The sequence below is a fragment of the Perognathus longimembris genome, chromosome 17, assembly GCF_023159225.1.
Source record: "Perognathus longimembris pacificus isolate PPM17 chromosome 17, ASM2315922v1, whole genome shotgun sequence".
NCBI lineage: Eukaryota > Metazoa > Chordata > Mammalia > Rodentia > Heteromyidae > Perognathus > Perognathus longimembris.
Window position 1 is genome coordinate 34,223,778 of NC_063177.1, and position 18,527 is coordinate 34,242,304.

The 18,527-nt window shown below is 51.9% G+C and overlaps 1 protein-coding gene across 1 annotated transcript; it reads right to left on the bottom strand.

Annotated features, from left to right (window-relative positions):
- Positions 1–1,043: 1,043 nt before the first annotated feature.
- On the bottom strand, positions 1,044–5,203 carry Dlx4 (distal-less homeobox 4). The gene is made up of 3 exons (XM_048366998.1): positions 4,921–5,203; positions 1,456–1,652; positions 1,044–1,286 (listed from the first exon to the last, which is right to left on the bottom strand). The coding sequence occupies exons 1-3, from the start codon at positions 5,201–5,203 to the stop codon at positions 1,044–1,046; spliced, it is 723 nt and encodes a 240-aa protein (XP_048222955.1).
- Positions 5,204–18,527: the final 13,324 nt, after the last annotated feature.

Genomic DNA, 18,527 nt, shown 5'->3' on the forward strand with positions numbered 1-18,527 from the left:
GTGTCCATTATCTACTCAAAATGGGTAGGCATAAGGAGAAGAAAACTTGTTTTTTAAGAGAACATAAAGCTGGGCATTATGGTAATATGCCTGTAACACCGGCAATCAGAAGACACTCTGATGGACCTTGAGTTTGAGGCCAGCCTGAGCTCCACAGCAAGAAACCATCTTTAAAAAATGTTTTTTAAACAATTAAAAAGGAGATGAGGGGGCTGGGGATATGGCCTAGTGGCAAGAGTGCTTGCCTTGTATACTTGAAGCCCTGGGTTCGATTCCCCAGCACCACATATACAGAAAATGGCCAGAAGTGGCACTGTGACTCAAGTGGCAGAGTGCTAGCCTTGAGCAAAAAGAAGCCAGGGACAGTGCTCAGGCCCTGAGTCCAAGGTCCAGGACTGGCAAAAAAAAATTTAAAAAGGAGATGAACATTCATTGCCCATGGGCCAACAAGCTTCACTGTTCCACAGTTTTAGTTGGTTTGGTGTTGGGAATAGAACACAGGGACCTCATGCATGCTAAGCACTTGGTATACACTGAATTACACACTTAGTTATAGAAGTAATGGGCTGACCACCAGAAAAAAAAATACCTGTGGCTGACTCAAACCTGATGGAGGCCAACTGTGAAGATTCCAGGTGTCCATTTCTGCTTTTTCTCACAAATGAACAGACCAAGATCCAAAAACTAGACCCAAATGTTTCCTCCTAGTTTTGACCCCAGGCTGTGGTGGGGTCTTTTCCAGGGAGAAGGGGAGTGAGCAAGCCTATGGGTCCTGGGGGAGTCAAAACTGGAACCAAAGCCCTCTGTCCAGTGGAGAGCATGCACCCAGCCCATGGTAGGTGGAGCAGTGGTGAAGGCTGAAGCCCTTCCTTTAGTTGTCTGAGTCAGGGGGAAAGGACTCCACCATCCCCTTTCCTCCTCTAGCTCTTCATCCTGAGAAAAAGCATCTGGAACTGGTCTCCTCTCCTTCCCAGAAGGGGTGCAGGTGTGGTGGTTGCTGGGCTTGGCAGGAGGGCTAGGGCCTGACTCGCCCTTCCTCAGACTCACATCATCTGAGGTGGAGCCAGCACATCTGGGGAGAGATGCTGATACCAGGCTCCAAAGCCGTTGCCATAGCCACTGGTAGGCAGGGTGCCTGTCTTGGGGAGATCCCAGAGAGATGGAAGGGGTGGGGAGCATGGAGACAGGGAGGGGGGTCTCCCAGGGAAGTCCCCTTCTTGCTCCCCAGAGTTCTGCTTCAGGAGCTTCTTATATTTAGAGCGTTTGTTCTGGAACCAGATCTTTACCTGGGGGGGGGGGAGGACAGAAGGAAAGATTAGGAGTATGTGTGGAGGAGTTTAGTGGGGTTTTTTTGTTTGTTTTTGAGGAGGTGGAGAGAGATTCAGCTGTTTGGAGCAGCTCATCTTCAAGAGCAGAGCAGAGGTTGAGAAGCTCTGCAGAATGAACTTGCCTCACCTGGGTCTGGGTGAGGCCGAGCTGTGCTGCCAGCTGGGCTCTCTCGGGCAGTGCCAGGTACTGAGTGTGCTGGAAGCGCTGGTTGAGGTGTTGCAGCTGAAGGCTTGAATAGATGGTCCTTGGCTTGCGCTGCTTCCGGATGAAGGTCTGCGGATACTGTTCTGAGGGCTCCAGGGACAGCTGCGCCTTCTCACATCCTGGGACACAGCACAAGAGGGGAAGGACTGGAGAGGTCAGGCATTTTCATAGGCGCATTTGCACCTCGACTGCTTGTCCTCAGAAGACTAACAAAAAGTACATCAACCACCATGAGCCTCCACCTCCCCCACTGCCCATCTCCTGCTTTTTCTAGGTGAGTCAAGGCAGGGTTCTTGCCCACCAGGAGCTCACATTCATAGGTTGTGAATGACAAAAGGGTCGGGGGTCAGAGCTGGGGACCCGCCAGGCGCCTAAGGTGGGTGGAAGGTCGGAGTTCAGCCTCGGTGGCGCCCGCTGGGGGGAGGGGGGCTGGGCTAAAGGCTCGGTGGAGGACTGAGAAGACCGAGGAAGGGCATTCCAGGCTTGGGGGAACTCGAAAGCTATGCTGGTGAGGGGGTGGGGTGGGGGGCGGACAGAGGAGATAGTGTCTGCGTGGCAGCCGCGCTTGCGGCTGCCGAAAGAGGAAGAGTGCTAGGGGTCCGGCTGACCCGGCCTCCAGTGCCAGCGCCCGAGCGAGAAGGGCCCTCGGGGTTGGCGCTCGCTTCCCGGACGGTAACGGACCTCCCCTCTCCCGAGGCGCACCCTGCGGGGAAAGCGACCACCTCTCCCCGCCCAGGGTGGAGAGGAAACTTTATTTTTTTAGGGGCCTCAGAAGCCAGGTTAAGGGGAAAGGCAGCCTTATTCTCCAGTGGGCCGCACGAACCAAGGGATCCGGATCCTCGCGTGGTGGGGAAGATCCCGCATCCCAGAGCGCGGCGTGGGGCCGCGAAGGTCACCAGGGCTGCCGGCTCCGGAACGCGCAGGGCGCCGCACTGGGAGATGGAACCCCTCCAGTCCCCCTGGTTCTACAGCAATTCCGGCCTCCTTGCCGTTGGACCCTAGACTTCGGTGCAGGGGCCAGGGAGGTGGTGGGGGGGATCCCGCTTAGTTTTCCCGGCAAGGACACCGGAGAGGGCCTGAGGCTAAAGGAGCCGGAAGATGAACGAAGCCGACGAAATGCCTTAAGGCTTAGGACGGCAATCGGCATTTGCGCAGATCTAGCCTGAGGACCCCAGCCGAAAAAGCGTGTGTCCCCAGGGCTCAGGCTGCCTTCCGTCCACCCTTGCCCGGTACCCCACTCCCTTGGCTGGGCTCACCCCCCACAAGTCAGAGTCCCTGCTCTAGACTGGTCGGGCCTGTCGGGGTCTCTAGTTGCCTTCACCTCCCCCGCACCGTTCACCAGCGGCCCCAGGCGCTAAGGGCTACACACACACACACACACACACACTCACACACTCGACCCCTGCCGCAGCCAAATTCCCAGAAAAACCATTGGGTTTCCGCTTCCGCCCGCGCCTGTCAGGCCTCCCCTGCTCTCAGCCCGGGGCTGGCAACCCAGCGACCACCCGCGCCTTTCTGGCTGCTTGGACTATGGGGGCCGGGATGCAGAGAGCGCGAAAATAGCCTCTGATGCTGAACTCTTAGACTTTCAGAGCAGAACCACCCCCCCCCCCCAAGTTCCTTCCGGGACAGCTGCCATTTCCACCCCAGCTGTAACAAGTCACAACTGGATTTGCCCCCGGTCTGGATAATGGAGCCCCAGGGCCTCCCTGGAGGATTTTTTCCCCCTAACCAAACCTCTGGGATCTGGGAAGATGGACAGACAGTGGAGGCAAAAGGAGAACCCCCCATCTCAATCATTCACACTGCAACCATTCACTCTGGAGCGGTCTGAGTGCTGGGTTCCTATAGAGAAAAGCTACTAAATCTAGTTTAAAGACATTCCTGTGTTTGCCTGGAGAGTGGTAAGAGGCTTTTCGTTGAATCCGGGTAAAGTCTAAAGGAATGGAACTCTTCACTCTGCCGTCTTCAGAGAAAGGGAAGGCAAGGAATGTGGGAGACAGAACAGACAAGTTAGCACAGTGGGCAATTTTCCCTAGGGTAAGGTCAGGCTAGCCTCATACTCCCCAGCACACTGCCCCTAGGAGTGCATGCACACATCATATTAACATATCTTTAAGGAAAGAGTCCAGGGCGTTCCTTTGTAAAAGGACCCCCTTTCCCAGCTGTCCCTCCTCTCACAGACTCAGCATCCTGAGAGAGGTACCCTCAAATCTGCCACAGGACACAGATAACTTAGCCTTAAAGTATTCTTTCCTGACCCCACACAGTGAAAGTGACTTTGCCTACACCCAGGGGCCTCGAAACCTGGCAGTGTCTTTGATCCATGAGAACTCTTTCTTTTTGCCTCAGTTTGCTCATCAGTAAATCGAGGAAGTTGAGCTCTCAAATGCTAAGGTCACTTCAGATTCTAATAGTTCTTGGGTTCATGTCGGAGCAACAGGAGATGGAAGGGAGTTGTCTTAGTTCTGGGTTGACTGCAGTAAAGTCACTTGTTAGATGTATAACCTAGGATGAGACTGTACCCAAGACAATGGGGGGGCTGGCATTCATTCTGGGTCTATATAGAGGGCACTAGTACTATGGGGGCCAATATGTCAGCTCAACTGTGCAAATTGGGACTGGAGAAGCCCTGTTAGTTTCTTGGCTTCATTGAAACTTTCCAGACAGCACTTTCTCAGGAGCTCAAAATTGGTCCAGACAGCAGGAACTGGGGCCTAAGTTACGTTAACATCAAAGGTGGAGATGGCAGGGATGGCTACCATCCTGTTGCCTGTCCAGTCAACTTGTGGCTCAGCTCTTTGAACAATGGGTGGTGGGGTACTAAACCCAGATTTTTCTAGGCCTGCTTCCAGTCAAGGTCAGACACAATCTGGGGAAAGGGGGTGGGGCCCAGGAAGAGAGAGGAAAGTGCCCCGCCTAGATGTCTATAGCTCTCCAGCTGAGAACAGACTTGTGTTTAGCAGTACTGCTTTCCCCAACAAGAAAGGCCACAAGGGGAGGGGAGTACAGGTTGGGGAGAATCCTGAGGAAGGGGCTAGGCCCCCACCTCACATCTGGATTGAAGCAGTTAACCTTAGCTTCACATCACTCGGCAGCTCTGGGGGTGGGGAAAGGAGCCCTTGCGCCTGACTTCACACAATGGCAAATCAAAACCTGGTAGGTTTTGAGACCAGGATCAATTCTCCCCTCAGCCCCCCTTCTGCTCCCCCCTCCCCCAATCAAGATGCTTCCCACCCATCCCTTTGCCTTCCCCTCCCCCGGATCCCAAAGAATCTGAGTAAGGTTTGAATCCCGTTAGCTGCTTGCAATTAGGCGAGGGTGAAGTTTAGAGGAGCATGGGAGCCGGACCCCAGAAGTGTGAAGAGCTGCTGCCGCCAGACTTACCAGCCTCAGGTTCCTGTGGATGTTCTGCGGGGCCATGGAAGGGCTGGTTTGGCGCCCCAGGTTGCTGGTAGGACAGGTAAGAATCTCCAGAGGTCGCCGGTGCGGTGTAGGAGTAGGACAGAAGGTGGCCATATGGCCGGGAGAAGGACAAATCAGGGAAGGCTGCGGTTGTGGGTGACATGCTAAGCGGGTAGGCAGCCACTACCGACGGGACGGGGGCGAGGTCCGGGAAGTCAACTTTGGAGGCATCCTCGCCAGGGAGGGGGCAGGGCAAAGAGGTCATTGTGGCCGAGGCTGGGGCCAAAGGGCTTAGGTCATGACCCAGGACGCTGTCTGTCTGCCAACTCTCTCTTCCCCAGCCTCCAGTGTTGGGGCGGACGAATCCCCGCAGCCAGCTGCCCCCCACTTAAGATCCCAGGAAAAGGATCTCTGAGCCTCTTCCAGAGGAGAGTACACACGCTGGAACGGGGTTCCTGGGGGTGCCCCCATGGCTTTTCCCCTCCCCCCTAGGCCCTTGAAGTTCCCCTCCTTCAGTTCAAGGGGTTCGGCTCCCCGGATCCGATGGGGGCCACTCCCACTTAGGTTCGCGATTGGCTACCACACGTGGTGACCTCACGGAGGCCTGGAGCCGGCGCCCGCCCCTCGCGGGGTAGCCTGCCCTGGGAGATGGGAGGGGTGCGGTGGGCTACCTCCAGGACCACCTATCTCGGGGTCTTCTCGGTAAGGGGTGCCAAGCTGCAAGGTGATTGGTATGTCAGAGAGCGTCGGGAATAATGTCCGAAGTGCTGGGGAGTTGGTGGGTCGCCCGAGGCGCGTGGAGGGCTGCGCAGGGGTTCGCGCTCTCCATCTCTCCGGGGTCTGCACGGCTTCCTCCATCCCCCACCCCTGCATCTCCCGGCTCGAGAATCCGGAGCAGACCCGCCTGCGCCAGCGGCTTATTCAGCGCGTCGGAATGCGTCGCTGCTGAGCCCTGGCAGTTTGTTGGTAAACAGACGCCGGGACCGGGAGGGTGCCGCCTGGCGCCCGGCCTGCCCCGCACGCGCGCGGCGCGCACGCCCCCGCGGGGCGCCCTCAGCCTGGCACGCTGCGACCGCAGCCACCGCGCCTCACTGCCCCCTCCCCCGCCCGCTTCCGCTTCCGGCGGGGGCCCTGGCTCGGTTGCGACACGGCAGGCCCCCGAGGGTGCGGGAGGGATCTGCTGTCTGGGATTTGCCTGTGCTGCGCCCCGCCTTTCCTGGCGCCGCGTGAAGCTATGTAGCCTTGTATGAATTGGGACAAAATCTGGGAGTGGGGATGAGTTTAGCTTGTTGGCTCCTGGGAGGAGGGCATGGGAACTATGGCAGGGGAAGTCTCCCTGGCTGTGCCGGACTTGCCTCCTCTAAACTGAGCTACCGAAGGCCCAATGGACACGTGTCTCTGTAGACAAGCATCAGTTGCCACATGCGCACAAATGCACAAGGACTCCACTCAAACACCACATGTCTTCTCATATCAATACACAAGTGTCTGCACACGTGTTCACACTAGCATTCCTCCATGAAAAGATTTTCTGGATCTGCAAACAGAATTCAGGCAGTGATGTAACCCAAAGATGAAGAGCAAGTCCTTGAAAAAAAAGCAAATATATCACAGACAAGTGATACACAGACAAGTATTTTACACAAGCAAATCAGTTGGTCTACATACTCAAAAATACAGAACATCCAAGCATTTATGCACATGCACCTATCCTGTGAAAGACATTCAAGCCGCTTCCTGCTAGGGGAGAGCAGTCTGATTCCTCACAGATTCTCCTGACAAAATTATACTCCTTTTCCCATTATATGCAATTTGGCAGGCATCTTCATGTTGATACATATACATTACAAGACAGTAGCCTTGGGGGACTAGGACAGGACAGCTATCAGAGAAAGAGGAAAACCTGAAAGAGGAAGAGAACCCAACTTACTGGGTGGTGATCAGGCCTTCTATGAGAGAGAAAAATCTTAAGGTCTATGAGGTGGTGGAAGCCCATAGTCAGGTTACCAGCAGGACGGGAAAGAGATCAACTTCAAATTATACTACTCCCCCCTCTTTTCCTGCCTCTGGAATAAACAAAAATTAATGTCTCCAGGAAAATACTTTTCTAGGCCTTGGCAGAGTTCTGTACTCGAAGCCTTGGTGCTCTTAAAGGGTCTCTAGGAGAGCCTCCTTCTCTTGATGGCTGATGAACCTACTCCCCTTTCCTTTGACTGAGTGAAAGGTTTTGCTCAGTCAGTGGTGACATTATACTTCCATGTGGGATGCAGGACCACTTCCCCCCATGCTCCAGCTATGTAGCCATCTCCTGAGAGCTAGGGACATGAATTTGAAGATGTTCCTTTTCAAGCCTTCCTTTCTAGAACCATCTTGTTCCTCTAGAGAAGGGCTACCCTGGTGGGGTTCTGAGGCTGGCATATTAGGTGACATGGAGCACAGGAGAGAGCTTGGAGGCAGGCTTGGCTGTCTGAGAAGGTTTCACAGCAGAGATGCTTTTGAGGTAGAATGGAAAGACTAGTGAAGGATACTTCCATACTTCCTCCTTTCTCTGCTGGACCTAGCAAGGAAGTACAAGTGTTGGCTTTGGGCATTCTCCACAGCTAGGTGTTCAGTCATGAATGCATCTCCTGAACTCATCTAAGTGTTTAGGAGACTTATTTGAACTGCTGTAGGATTCGTATCCCGGTGCAGCAACAGAAAACAGATCGCTGCCCTTTGGCATGCATCACTCACACAACCGTTGCACTCTGCATCTTTCCTGAAAGCACATGAAGTAGGTGCTGTTATTAGCACCATTTTGTTCCTATGGAGGGAGGGTGCTATTGTGAGGTTCTGAGGTTGGCATAGTAGGTGAAGTGGAGAAGGAAATCTCTCTCTCCAGCACTTGGCTCTTTTTGTCTCCCTCTTCCTACACTTCAAAGTGTAAGGGATTTTTGGCAACTGGCTCAAAAACCTGGGGGTTTCCTTTAGTTGCAGATTCACTTTAACAAGACAACCTCAAGAAAGGTGGACATGATGGACAAACAAGCAAGGAAGGGCAGTAATTGTGTGGCCTTCCGAGGGTCCTGAGTTTCCATCCAGAGCCCCTCTGAGAGGCTAGCAAGTCAGCCATCTCTGCTAGAGACTATCAGTTATAACAGGAGGGAGCTTGCCTCAGAGACCAAGCCTCTGTTGTTCACTCTGTGGTGATGACTTTAACAAAGCCTCAAATCCAAACAATAACAACAAAAAGCATTAGGAAAAAAATGGGGATGGGATTGGAAAAGGAGGAAGAGAGACTGGCAGGGAAATCAAAATGTTCTTGTTCAGTACTTCAGCCCTGATAGCTCACTGAAGCTCCTCGTGGCTCCCCCTCGCTTTTCTTATGTAGATCTGCCTTTGAAAAAGGGACCTACTTGGGGAAGCCAGCACCCTAGGGGGCCCCAGCGTGGAGATCCAGACCCCAGGCGGGTGGGTAATGAAGCCCCCGGTAGGGGCCCCTGGGAATTGTACTGGCTGGGCAACTGAATCTGATCAACGTTGTTTAAGAGTGGACTCTTTGCTGGTCAACCAGCAAACTCCAGATGGGGTAAGGACCCACCGCTTGGGATTTTTTTCCTTGCTTGAAGTTATTTCGCGGTCTATCCTTTCTTCTTGTAGGATTGCCACCCAAACCAGCAGTACATCATGGGCATCCCAAAGCGAAATGGGATGGGATGCGGGCTTCTTGGTGCAGTTGTGGGGTTCTGCCCGATGCGGAATGCACACTCGCGAGCCGAATGGCTTGTGCGCTGGAGTCGGGAGTGGAAGTCTGTAACCCGGGACAAACAAACTCCGCACCTGCCTGGATCTGCACTGTGACCCAAATTCTAAGGGACCCTGGTTCCGGGATTATTCGCCATCCTCCTCACCAACCCCAAACAGAATTTTAGTTTTGTTTTGTCTGTTCTCCGATTTTTTTTAAATTCGAGTTGGCGGCGCTTTTCTTTCTTTTTGCAATTTTTTTTTAAAAAAGTAGTGAATATTGAAGAATCCAGTTTTGTAAGGGTAGGGAATTAAATCGTCGCCCCAGCCCTCCTCTGCTCCTTCCTTTATGCTGTGAATAAAACCCCAGCTCTCCGTGAGGCCTGGGGAAGTCGCGTTCTTTAGAAACCTCCGTACCCCCAGACTGCTTTGAGCGTGCCTGAAATTTGGAACAGCTATCTCTTTTTCCTCATTCTGCTGGAACATGCAACCCGTGCTGGCGCATGTGGGGGCGACCCCGCTGCTCGCCCAGGCCACCGCAAGCCCCGCGGTGCGCCGCGCTCTCGTCCCGTGATCCCATCCCAACAACCCTAGGACAATGCAGGGGAGCTGGGGGAAGGGGGTGGGTGGAAGAGGCAGGGCCACCAGGCCCCGGCACTGCTTGCCGGTGGACTTCCACGGGGATCTTCTGCTCACCCTCAGCGACTTGATTGCTTCACTTCCCAATTTCAGCCTCGATTCCAGAACAACCACCACCACAACAAAAGCCTATTTCTTTTTTATTGGCACGGACGTTTACGCGAATATTTACAAACACGGTAAAAGCAGAACTAGGAACACATTTGACTATATCACGTCTCCAAAACAAGGAAACGGTTACCCCAAATCACACGGGTTTGGCGGTGCGTTGGGGGCGCCCTGGGCTGCAAAGAAGCCACGCGGCACCGATGTGCGCGGAGCAATGGGACGGGATATAGCTCCGGAGTGGGGGTGCCTTGACACTGGGTTTAACGGGGGCTGGGGTGGCAGGATTTCCACCCCCCCCCCCGCTCCCGCTGCCTACCCCAGCTTACGATCCAGCGCATTCAATTGAGTGGCCCCGCACGGGAGCGCGGTGGACCGACCCACGGAGCGCGCGCTAGGCTCCGGGGCATCTCGTGGGAGGCGCTGAGGCCAACCCGGCTGCTGCGAATTCGCCCTGCCCGGAACGGAACGGAGGCAACTCAGCCCGGATCTTGAAGCTTCAGAGGTGGGCACGGAAATGAGGGTGTTCCGCCCACCTCTTAATTGCCAGACAGGGGATGAAAACCAGAACTAAGATGTGGCGGGCGCTGGAAAGGAGCGTCTAACCCGCGGCGACGACACGCGTGTGCGTGCGGGCTCCCATAGCATAACACATAACACACGCGCGCCACAAACACACAGACCCCCGACTCCCACAAAAGCCTCAGCACACACTTCACAGGCGACCACAACGCAGCGCATACACAACACACACACACACACACACACACACACACACACACCCGCTCACACCCGACTTCCAGTCCTTGCCATTAGGCCAAGGGTCTAGGGGCTGGCTTATTGTTTTCCCCCACTTCCAGATCAGATCCTTTGAAGGTCTGGAATTTTTCTTTCATTAAAAAAAATAAAATAAAAGTCTCGGAATACTGCTGATTCGGGCAGCAAAGTCCTGGCGAAGAGGATCACTTTACAGTCTGCAGCGCTGGGCCTGGGAGGATGGGAGAAATTTTGCCTTGGGGCAGAGCTGGATGGCTCACCCCATTCCTCCCCTCAAAGTGAGAAAAATAATGGTAATTACACAAACCGGTTCAAACCCTAGGACCACCTAACAAACAAACAATAACAAATAAAAACCCAGGGTAAACTTTCCTTCAGCTACTCAAGAGCTGGGGGCGGGTGGGGGTGGGTGGGGGTGTTTTCTGAGAGGGGTGGGGGAGAGGGGGGGAGGGACCACTGACTTTCCTTGGGCCCAGGCATAGTTGGCTGGTGGGGGAGGCTATTGAAGAAGGGAATGGTAACTCACCAATTTCTTCCAGCCTGCCTCCAGTCCACCCTGTGTCACCCATTACCTTCCTTCATTCCCTTTGGAAAAGGATCACACAGAGGCTGCTGCCTGGAAGGGGCTGGAGGAGGTGAGGAATCAGGAAAGGAAGTGGGCAGAGAAGTTTGCTTACAGGAAAGAGTCTGGGAGCTGGACAGTGGCCTCCTAAGGGGACTAAATGTGTTAGGAATTTTCACAGGCTCAAGCCAGTTCCCTAGTCTCAGGAGCCCCCTCCTCACCTCTGAGCCAATTTACACGTGTCCAGTGCTTGGCACAGGCACAGCAGGAGGGGAGTGAAGGGAAGTAAGGATCACTGGAAAGAACCTTCTCCTGCCCCAAATTCTGGGTGACAATGCCCTACCCATGGGGCATTGACTGCTTTTCCTCAGAAAAGAAATGGAGGGTCATGTCATGGTCTTCTATATGCCTAGGGCCCTGGAAGCCCAGGTGAAGAAAATTCCTTCAGACACTTCTAAGGAATCTTAAGAAGCCTGCCTGGGGGGCCTTCAGTGGGGCAGGGAAGCTTTGGGGATCTGAGGCCTTGAGTAGCAATAATGACAACACCTACATGTTGTCTTTTCACAGCACTCTGCCTAGCCCTTAAATGTATCATTTAATCATCATGAGAATTCTGTTACTTAAATAAACCATTTAATTATCCAAAGACTTCTGTATTAGATTAAATTGATATCTAAACTTCCATATTATCCCCATTACAAATGAGGAAATGGAGGCCCAGCTGGAATTGGAATCATCTGGGCTTCTGAACTCCCATGGGGCTGGCTTCATGGGAGAAGTACTATCTAACAAGGCAGAGGAAGAGCTGGGGAGGGGGAGGAGGAGCCCCAGAACAATATTCTCTGTGAAAGGCAGAAGAAATAGCATTAATAATGGCTGGTATTTATTGGGGGTTGACATGCCAGACATACTTTACATGCATTCCTCATTGAAATCTTCACACAGCCTCCTGCAAAAGAGTCTTCATTCAACTCTCACTGTTACAGCTGAGCCACAAACAGGCACCTGGCTAGAAGGTAGGAAAGTGGGGAAAGCTGAGGCAGAAGGCGTGCACTGCCAAGAGTCTCACACATCTAAGAAGAGTTTAGAATTGGCGGTAGGGAGGAGGACCAGGGTGGGAGAGGAGAGGCTTCCTAGGAGCCTCTTGGGTCCCAGAATGGGTGTGGCAGAGGAGAGTCAGGTGTCAGAAACCCAGGAGGAGGCAGGTGCCAGGTGAGGAGGGAGGACCCCAGGTGGTAGTGATGATAGGCAACCGAAGGGAAGGGAAACAGGAGGAAGGTGGCTAGAGGACAAACCCTAGTGGACCTGGTAACTGTGCCAGAAAAGGGTTGAAGCAAGAATGACTGAAGTTTCTGGCCTGGACAGTCAGAGGAGCCCAGGCAAGAAGCCATGCATTTGGCTCAGAGAATTCGGCTTGATGGGGAGGGATCAATTGTGGACCAATATCCCGAGCTAATGCTCTAGCAGGTGGCCAGCCTCACTGACTGGTTTCCCTCCATGCTTCTGCACAGGTGTCTGTCCTAGCCCAGCCAGTGCACACAGGTGAAACTTGCATATATGCAGATATATGCAAATGAGAGCAACTCAGTCTGGGCTGAGAGCCCAGGAGGTAGGTCCTCCCCCACCTCCAGGGAAGGGGAGGGCTGCCCCAGTCCTGACTCACTCACTGACATGCCGCCTGGAATGCCACCTCCCCAGCTGGTACTCTCCAACTTGGCAAACTTGCTCCTGAAATCATCCTGAAGCTCAGGCCCAGAACATAGCAAACTTGAAGACTTGGGGCTGGGTTGTGGAGGGGGGAGGAGTTCTAAATCAAAGTAAGGATTTCTTCTAAGCCTCCTGACCAAAATCAAGTGTGGTGGAGATGGGCAGAAATTGAGGTAATACGACATTAAAAAGTCCACATCATCTGTGGCATTCCCTAAAGCCATTTGACAGACGACACAGGAGCCTCAGAGTAACTTGTAAAGCATGTGTTTTACTAGTCCCATTTTATTGATGAAGACACCAAGGCCTGGGTTGAAGTATCTTTCTTGCCAGGGGAAAACCTGACTGGTGGGTACAGAACTGGATTTCCAGTCCAGGCCTTCTGACTCAGTGTTCTCTGCTCCATTCTGGGGTTTGGTGCTGGGGGAAGGAAGGGGGAGTAAATTCTAGAGTCTGAGCCTCAGTTTTTCCCAGAAAGATTTGTTTTGTTTTATTGTTTGCAGTGCTGGGATAGAACCCAGAGTCATGTGCATACGAGGCAAGCACTCCATCCTCAGCCCTAGTGGAGGAGACAGGGTAGGGAAACTTTAGTTCTCTTGGTCCTCAGGGAGGAAATGAGCTCTTGCCGTGGAACTGAAGCCATACCCTCCTGTCTGGCCGGGTTATGCACCTCACATCTGCTCTTTTATTCTCTTTTCCCTCTCCTCTCCTCTCCTCTCCTCTCCTCTCCTCTCCTCTCCTCTCCTCTCCTCTCCTCTCCTCTCCTCTCCTCTCCTCTCCTCTCCTTTCCTCTCCTCTCCTTTCCTCTCCTCTCCTCTCCTCTCTTCTCCTCTCTTTTCTCTCTCTCTGTCTCTCTCTGGCAAGACCTTGATATATGCCTAAGACTGTCCTTGAACTCAGAAGCCTTCTTTCTCTGCCTCCCGCAATCTCCAAAGGGCTGGACTACAGGTGTGAACCATCATACCAGACTCTACTCTCTTTTTAAGCACTAGGTACAAAGTTGGTATGGGGAGCCATAGAAGATTGGCCTAAGTCCCACTCAATATGGAATTCGACCAGATGTGGCCAAATAGTGATTAAAAATACACACAGAAGGGCTGGGGAGATGGCCTAGTGGCAAGAGTGCTTGCCTCGTATACATGAGGCCCTGGGTTCGATTCCCCAGCACCACATATACACAAAATGGCCAGAAGGGGCGCTGTGGCTCAAGTGGCACAGAGTGCTAGCCTTGAGCAAGAAGAAGCCAGGGACTGTACAGTGCTCAGGCCCTGAGTCCAAGCCCCAGGACTGGCCAAAAAAAAAAAAAATACACACATAAGGCTAAGAAATATGTATAAAGTGGAAATTTGGGCTAAGAAATAGAACTTTGCCAGCTCCCCAGGCACCCCTTGAGAGTCCCTCCTGGATCATAACCCCCTCCACCCTAGGCACACTGCCTCTGTTCATCATTTCCTGGCTTTCCTGTACAGTTTTATCACCTATCCAGTACTGTCACTTGCTTATTAACATTACATGGATAGACCTGCTCTGTCGCTGAAGGATTTTTGTTGTGGTGGTTTGTTTTGTCCCTTTTTTTTTTTTTTTTTTTGCCAGTTCTGGAGCTTGAACTCAGGGCCTGAGCACTGTCCCTGGCTTCTTTTTGCTCAAGGCTAGCACTCTGCCATTTGAGCCACAGCGCCACTTCTGGTTGTATTCTATATATGTGGTGCTGGGGAATTGAACCCAGGGCTTCATGTATATGAGGCAAGCACTCTTTCCATTAGGCCATATTCCCAGCCCTCCCATTTTGTTTTGTTAGATTGAGACAGGATTTCATTATATAGCCCAGGATGGCCTCCAACTCCCAATCCTTGTGCTGCAGCCTCCTGAGTGCTGGGATTTCAGGCGTGCACCACCACACCCAGCTTTATGCCTCCCTTATCCGGTATTTGTGGATGGCACGACGGCCACCTTAGGTTTTCCTGGAGTACACACGTGTTCAGCTGCACCTTCCTTCCCAGTCAAAGGCTCTTGGTTGGGTTTGCTCCACAAGGACCAAGATGGGGGTCTCCATGGATGTGGTACCCAGTTGACAGCTAGGCACACAATATGTGCTCAGTCAACAGACACTGAAGAAGTGAGTGGGGATGAGTGATATGGAGTACCTCTGCCTCACATACCAAAGATCACAGAGGCAGAAGTGGTATCCAGGCCCTGTTTCCTCCCTTCCCTCCTCCCATTGCCCCTATGGGACAAGAGGCAGTAATGGATTCTGCCTTTACCCCAGCCCAGCCAAGTGACCCAACAGATCTGAATTCTAATTTGGCCTGTCTCCCCCACCTCACCCCCCTACACAAGCAAAACTTCTCTGTATCGCAGTTTTCTCATATGTGAAATGACAGAATGTCAAGCCTGGCCTCAGGAGGCTGTGAGATGGCCTACATCACTGCCCCTGTGCACAGTAGGTATTTCACACACCCCAATTCCTCTTCCTTTTTGTATTGGCTTCCTCAGCTCACTCACAGAGCCGTACGTGTTACCAGCATTCAGTCTTCCTCCCAACTTGATGCAAAAGGTTTGTATGCTGGATGTGGTAACACACACCTATAACCCTGGCACTTGAGAGGTGAAGGCAGGAGGATCTTGAGTTCAAGGCCAACTGCAGATACATAGTAAGACACTGTCTCAGAACAACAGCAAACAAAGCTTTTGTGCCTAGAGGATTTGATGCTGGTTAAATATGTCTTACCAAGGTAGATCCCTGCTTTCTTCATCTTTTCATTTTCATGATACTGAGCATTGTACCCTGCCTCAAGTGCCCCTCCAACCAGTCCTGAAGCCACGTTCAGGACCCTCCTGGGTTGCATATGGACTACTTCCATCCTGGGATCTCAGCTAATCCTCACCACCCTTTCAGGTGGGGCAAGTATTTCTGTCCCCACTTCACAGATGAAGAAACTCATTCTCAGAGCAACCCAGGGCCTTGCCCAACATTACACAACCACATAGTAGCAGAGCCGGGATTGGAACCCTAGCCTCCTGACTGAGGTTCTCTGGATTTTTCCAGAACAACTCAGGTGCCTCTGAATAGGCAAAGGAAGCAGGGAGCAAACTATAAGGCACTGGCCAAAAGAAGTCCCTGAAAGGGTTATTGATGGTTCAATCTCAGCAAAACAATATATAATGACAAGAGCCAAGACTTGAGGGGACTGGAAGTGGCTCTGTGGCTCATGTGGTATAGCGCTAGCTTTGAGCTGAAGAGCTCAGGGACAGCGCCCAGGCCCAGAGTTCAAGCCCCATAACCAACAAGCAAAGAAAAAGACTTGGAGAGAAACAAGGAATGGGCTCAGTGGAAGGAGACAGTGGGATTATAAGAATTCTCTGCAAATGCATAAAGGGCTTCTGGCCAGTTCTGTGTGACTTGGGTAGCCAGAATTCAGAGAACCAAATGGAAGCCACAAGAATGTTGTCTCAGAAGTGGCACTCTGACTGAAGTGGTAGAGCACTAGCCTTGAGCTGAAGAGCTGAAGGACAGTGCCCAGGCCCAGAGTTCAAGCCCCATGACCAACAAAAGAAAAGAAAAGAAAGGAATGTTGATTCAAGTTCAATAGGAGGAAGATATTTTTAGTAACAAGAGCTCTGAAAAACAAGACCATCTCCACCTTTGTCTTAGCCACAAAGTCTTCCTTCCTTCCTTCCTTCCTCCGTTCCTTCCTTCTTTCCTTCCTTCCTTCCTTCCTTCCTTCCTTCCTTCCTTCCTTCCTTCCTTCCTTCCTTCCTTCCTTTCTGCCTTCCTCTTATTTTTGCCAGTCCTGGAGCTTGAACTCAATACCTGGGTACTGTCCCTGATCTTCTTTTGCTTCTTTTACTCTACCTCTTGAGCCACAGTTCCATTTTCAGTGTTTTCTGTTTATGTGGTACTGAGGAATCAAACCCAGGGCTTCATGCATCCTAGGCAAGCACTCTAGCACTAAGCCACCTTCCCAGCCCCAGCAACAAAGTCTATGTGCATGTGTACAGGGTAGTTACTCTGTGTCTCGTTTCCTCTTCTAAAAGGAGACAACCTGGGGGTAGATTCACTATTCTCACTGGGCTTTGCTCTTTCCAGTGGGTATGTACTACCTGTTTTGGTAGTGTCTGTTGTCCTAGCAGAGGCTGGAGGACACGGGGAGGTGTTTCTAAGAGCCTGCACTCCAGACCAACTAGGTACAAGAGGTTTGAACAAGCCCAGTTCTGTAGTTTACTAGCAAGGGACATCGGACAGGTGGCTTAAAATTTCTGAGCTTCATTTTTCTCATGTGAATAATCCCCTACCGCATGAAGTTGTTGTGAGGATCAAATGAATCACTGTATGTGCCTAGTAGAGTGCCAGCCCATGGAAAGCCAATAATGCAGCTTTTTTGATGATGTGTGTAGTTGAGGGGCTGTATCACGGGCCAGAGGAATGGGCTGGGTACCCACTGAGGTCATATGATTCTATTCCATAAACATTAGGAAAATAGCTATGTAGAAATCAGGAAGCAGACTGACTCAACGTAGGAAACTGAGTGAAAAATAAACAGAACCCTTACTCAAGTCCCTTGTTTCTTTTCCTGCCTTTGCCCTGCCGCTTTTTAGGCCCTCAGGCCTGGGGGGTGGGTGGGTTTGATATCAAGACTCTCTTGGTCCTTGGATCTTGGCATCATTTACCCCAAATTATTACTGGGAGTCCCCAAATAGTCCAATCCACCCTGGAAACGCAGCTTCAGCCAATCACAGGGCAAGAAAGTTCTGATTTGGTCATCACCCGCTCTAACCACAAACCCTTTCCAGCCCAAGCCTCTCAGTCAGCGAGATGACGTGGCACCTCACCTCTTGGAAGGTGGTGGTGGCGGCAGCTCCTGCGTGCCAGGCACTGGACTGGGCGGGGCCCTCAGCAGCCTGGGGACAAACCCTTAGCCTCTAGCAAGGTTACTCAACCTTCCTAGAGCTGACAGGTACTTCAGAGGTCCCCAGAATCAGAGGGTCTTAGAATCTGGGATCAGGAAGTCCTGGGGTACACCTGGAAATCTACATATTAATAAGCACCCTTAAGTGTTCCTCAAGTGACACATAAAGAGAGGGCTAAACTGGCCCAAGGAAGCATACTGAAACTGGATGAAAAATAGCCATCTAGACCCAAGAACGGGACATCTTCCAAAACTGTCTCCTAGCTGGGCATTGGAGGCTCACACCTGTAGTCCTAGCTACTCAGGAGGTTGAGATCTGAGGATCAAGATTCAAAGCCAGGGGCTAGAAATGTGGCTTAGTGGTAGAGTGCTTACCTTGCATGCATGAAGTCCTGGGTTCAATTCCTCAGTACCACATAAACAGAAAAAGCTGGAAGTGGTGCTTGTGGCTCAAATGGTAAAGTGCTAGTCTTGAGCAAAAGAAGCTCAGGGATAGTACCCAGGCCCTGAGTTCAAGCCCAGAACTGGCAAAAAAAAAAAAAAAAAAAAGATTCAAAGCCATCCCAGTCAGAAAAATCTGTGAGACTCTCTCTCTCTCTCTCTCTCTTGCTCTGTCCTGGAACTTGAACTCAGAGCCTAGGGACAATCCCTGAGTCTCTTTGTGCTCAAGGCTAGCTAGCGCTCTACCACTTGAGCCACAGTGCTACTTCTGGCTTTTTCTAAGTAGTTTATTGGAGATAAGAGTCTCACAGACTTTTCTGCTTGGGCTGGCTTCAAACCATGCTCCTTAGCTCTCACCCTCCTGAGTAGCGAGAATTATAGACAGGAGCCGCCAGCGCCCAGCTTATGAGACTCTTATCTCCAATTAAGCCGCAAAAAGCTTGAAGTGGAACTGTGTCTCAAGTGATAGGGCATCAGCCTTGAGTGACAAAAACTAAGGGATAGAACTTGAGGCCCTGAGTTTAAACCCCAGTACCAGCAGAAAAAGAAAAATGACTCATTCCTGCAGAAGGAAAGGACTCTTTCACAGGGAAGGAGTCTTTCCTGAGTTTGTCCCTCATGCTGAATCAAAGGTGGCCTCAACCACACAGGAACTACTCATAATTCTAGAACTGCTGCTGAATGAAACAAAATCAAAGTGTTTGACTTGAAGTGGGGGCTCCCTGAGG

Coding starts and splice junctions, on each gene's coding strand:
- Dlx4 (XM_048366998.1), bottom strand. CDS start 5,203: ATGACCTCTTTGCCCTGCCCCCTCCCTGGCGAGGATGCCTCCAAAGTT. Junction 1,653..4,920: donor TCCACAGGAACCTGAGGCTG/GTAAGTCTGGCG, acceptor GCTGTGTCCCAG/GATGTGAGAAGGCGCAGCTG. Junction 1,287..1,455: donor TCGGCCTCACCCAGACCCAG/GTGAGGCAAGTT, acceptor CCCCCCCCCCAG/GTAAAGATCTGGTTCCAGAA.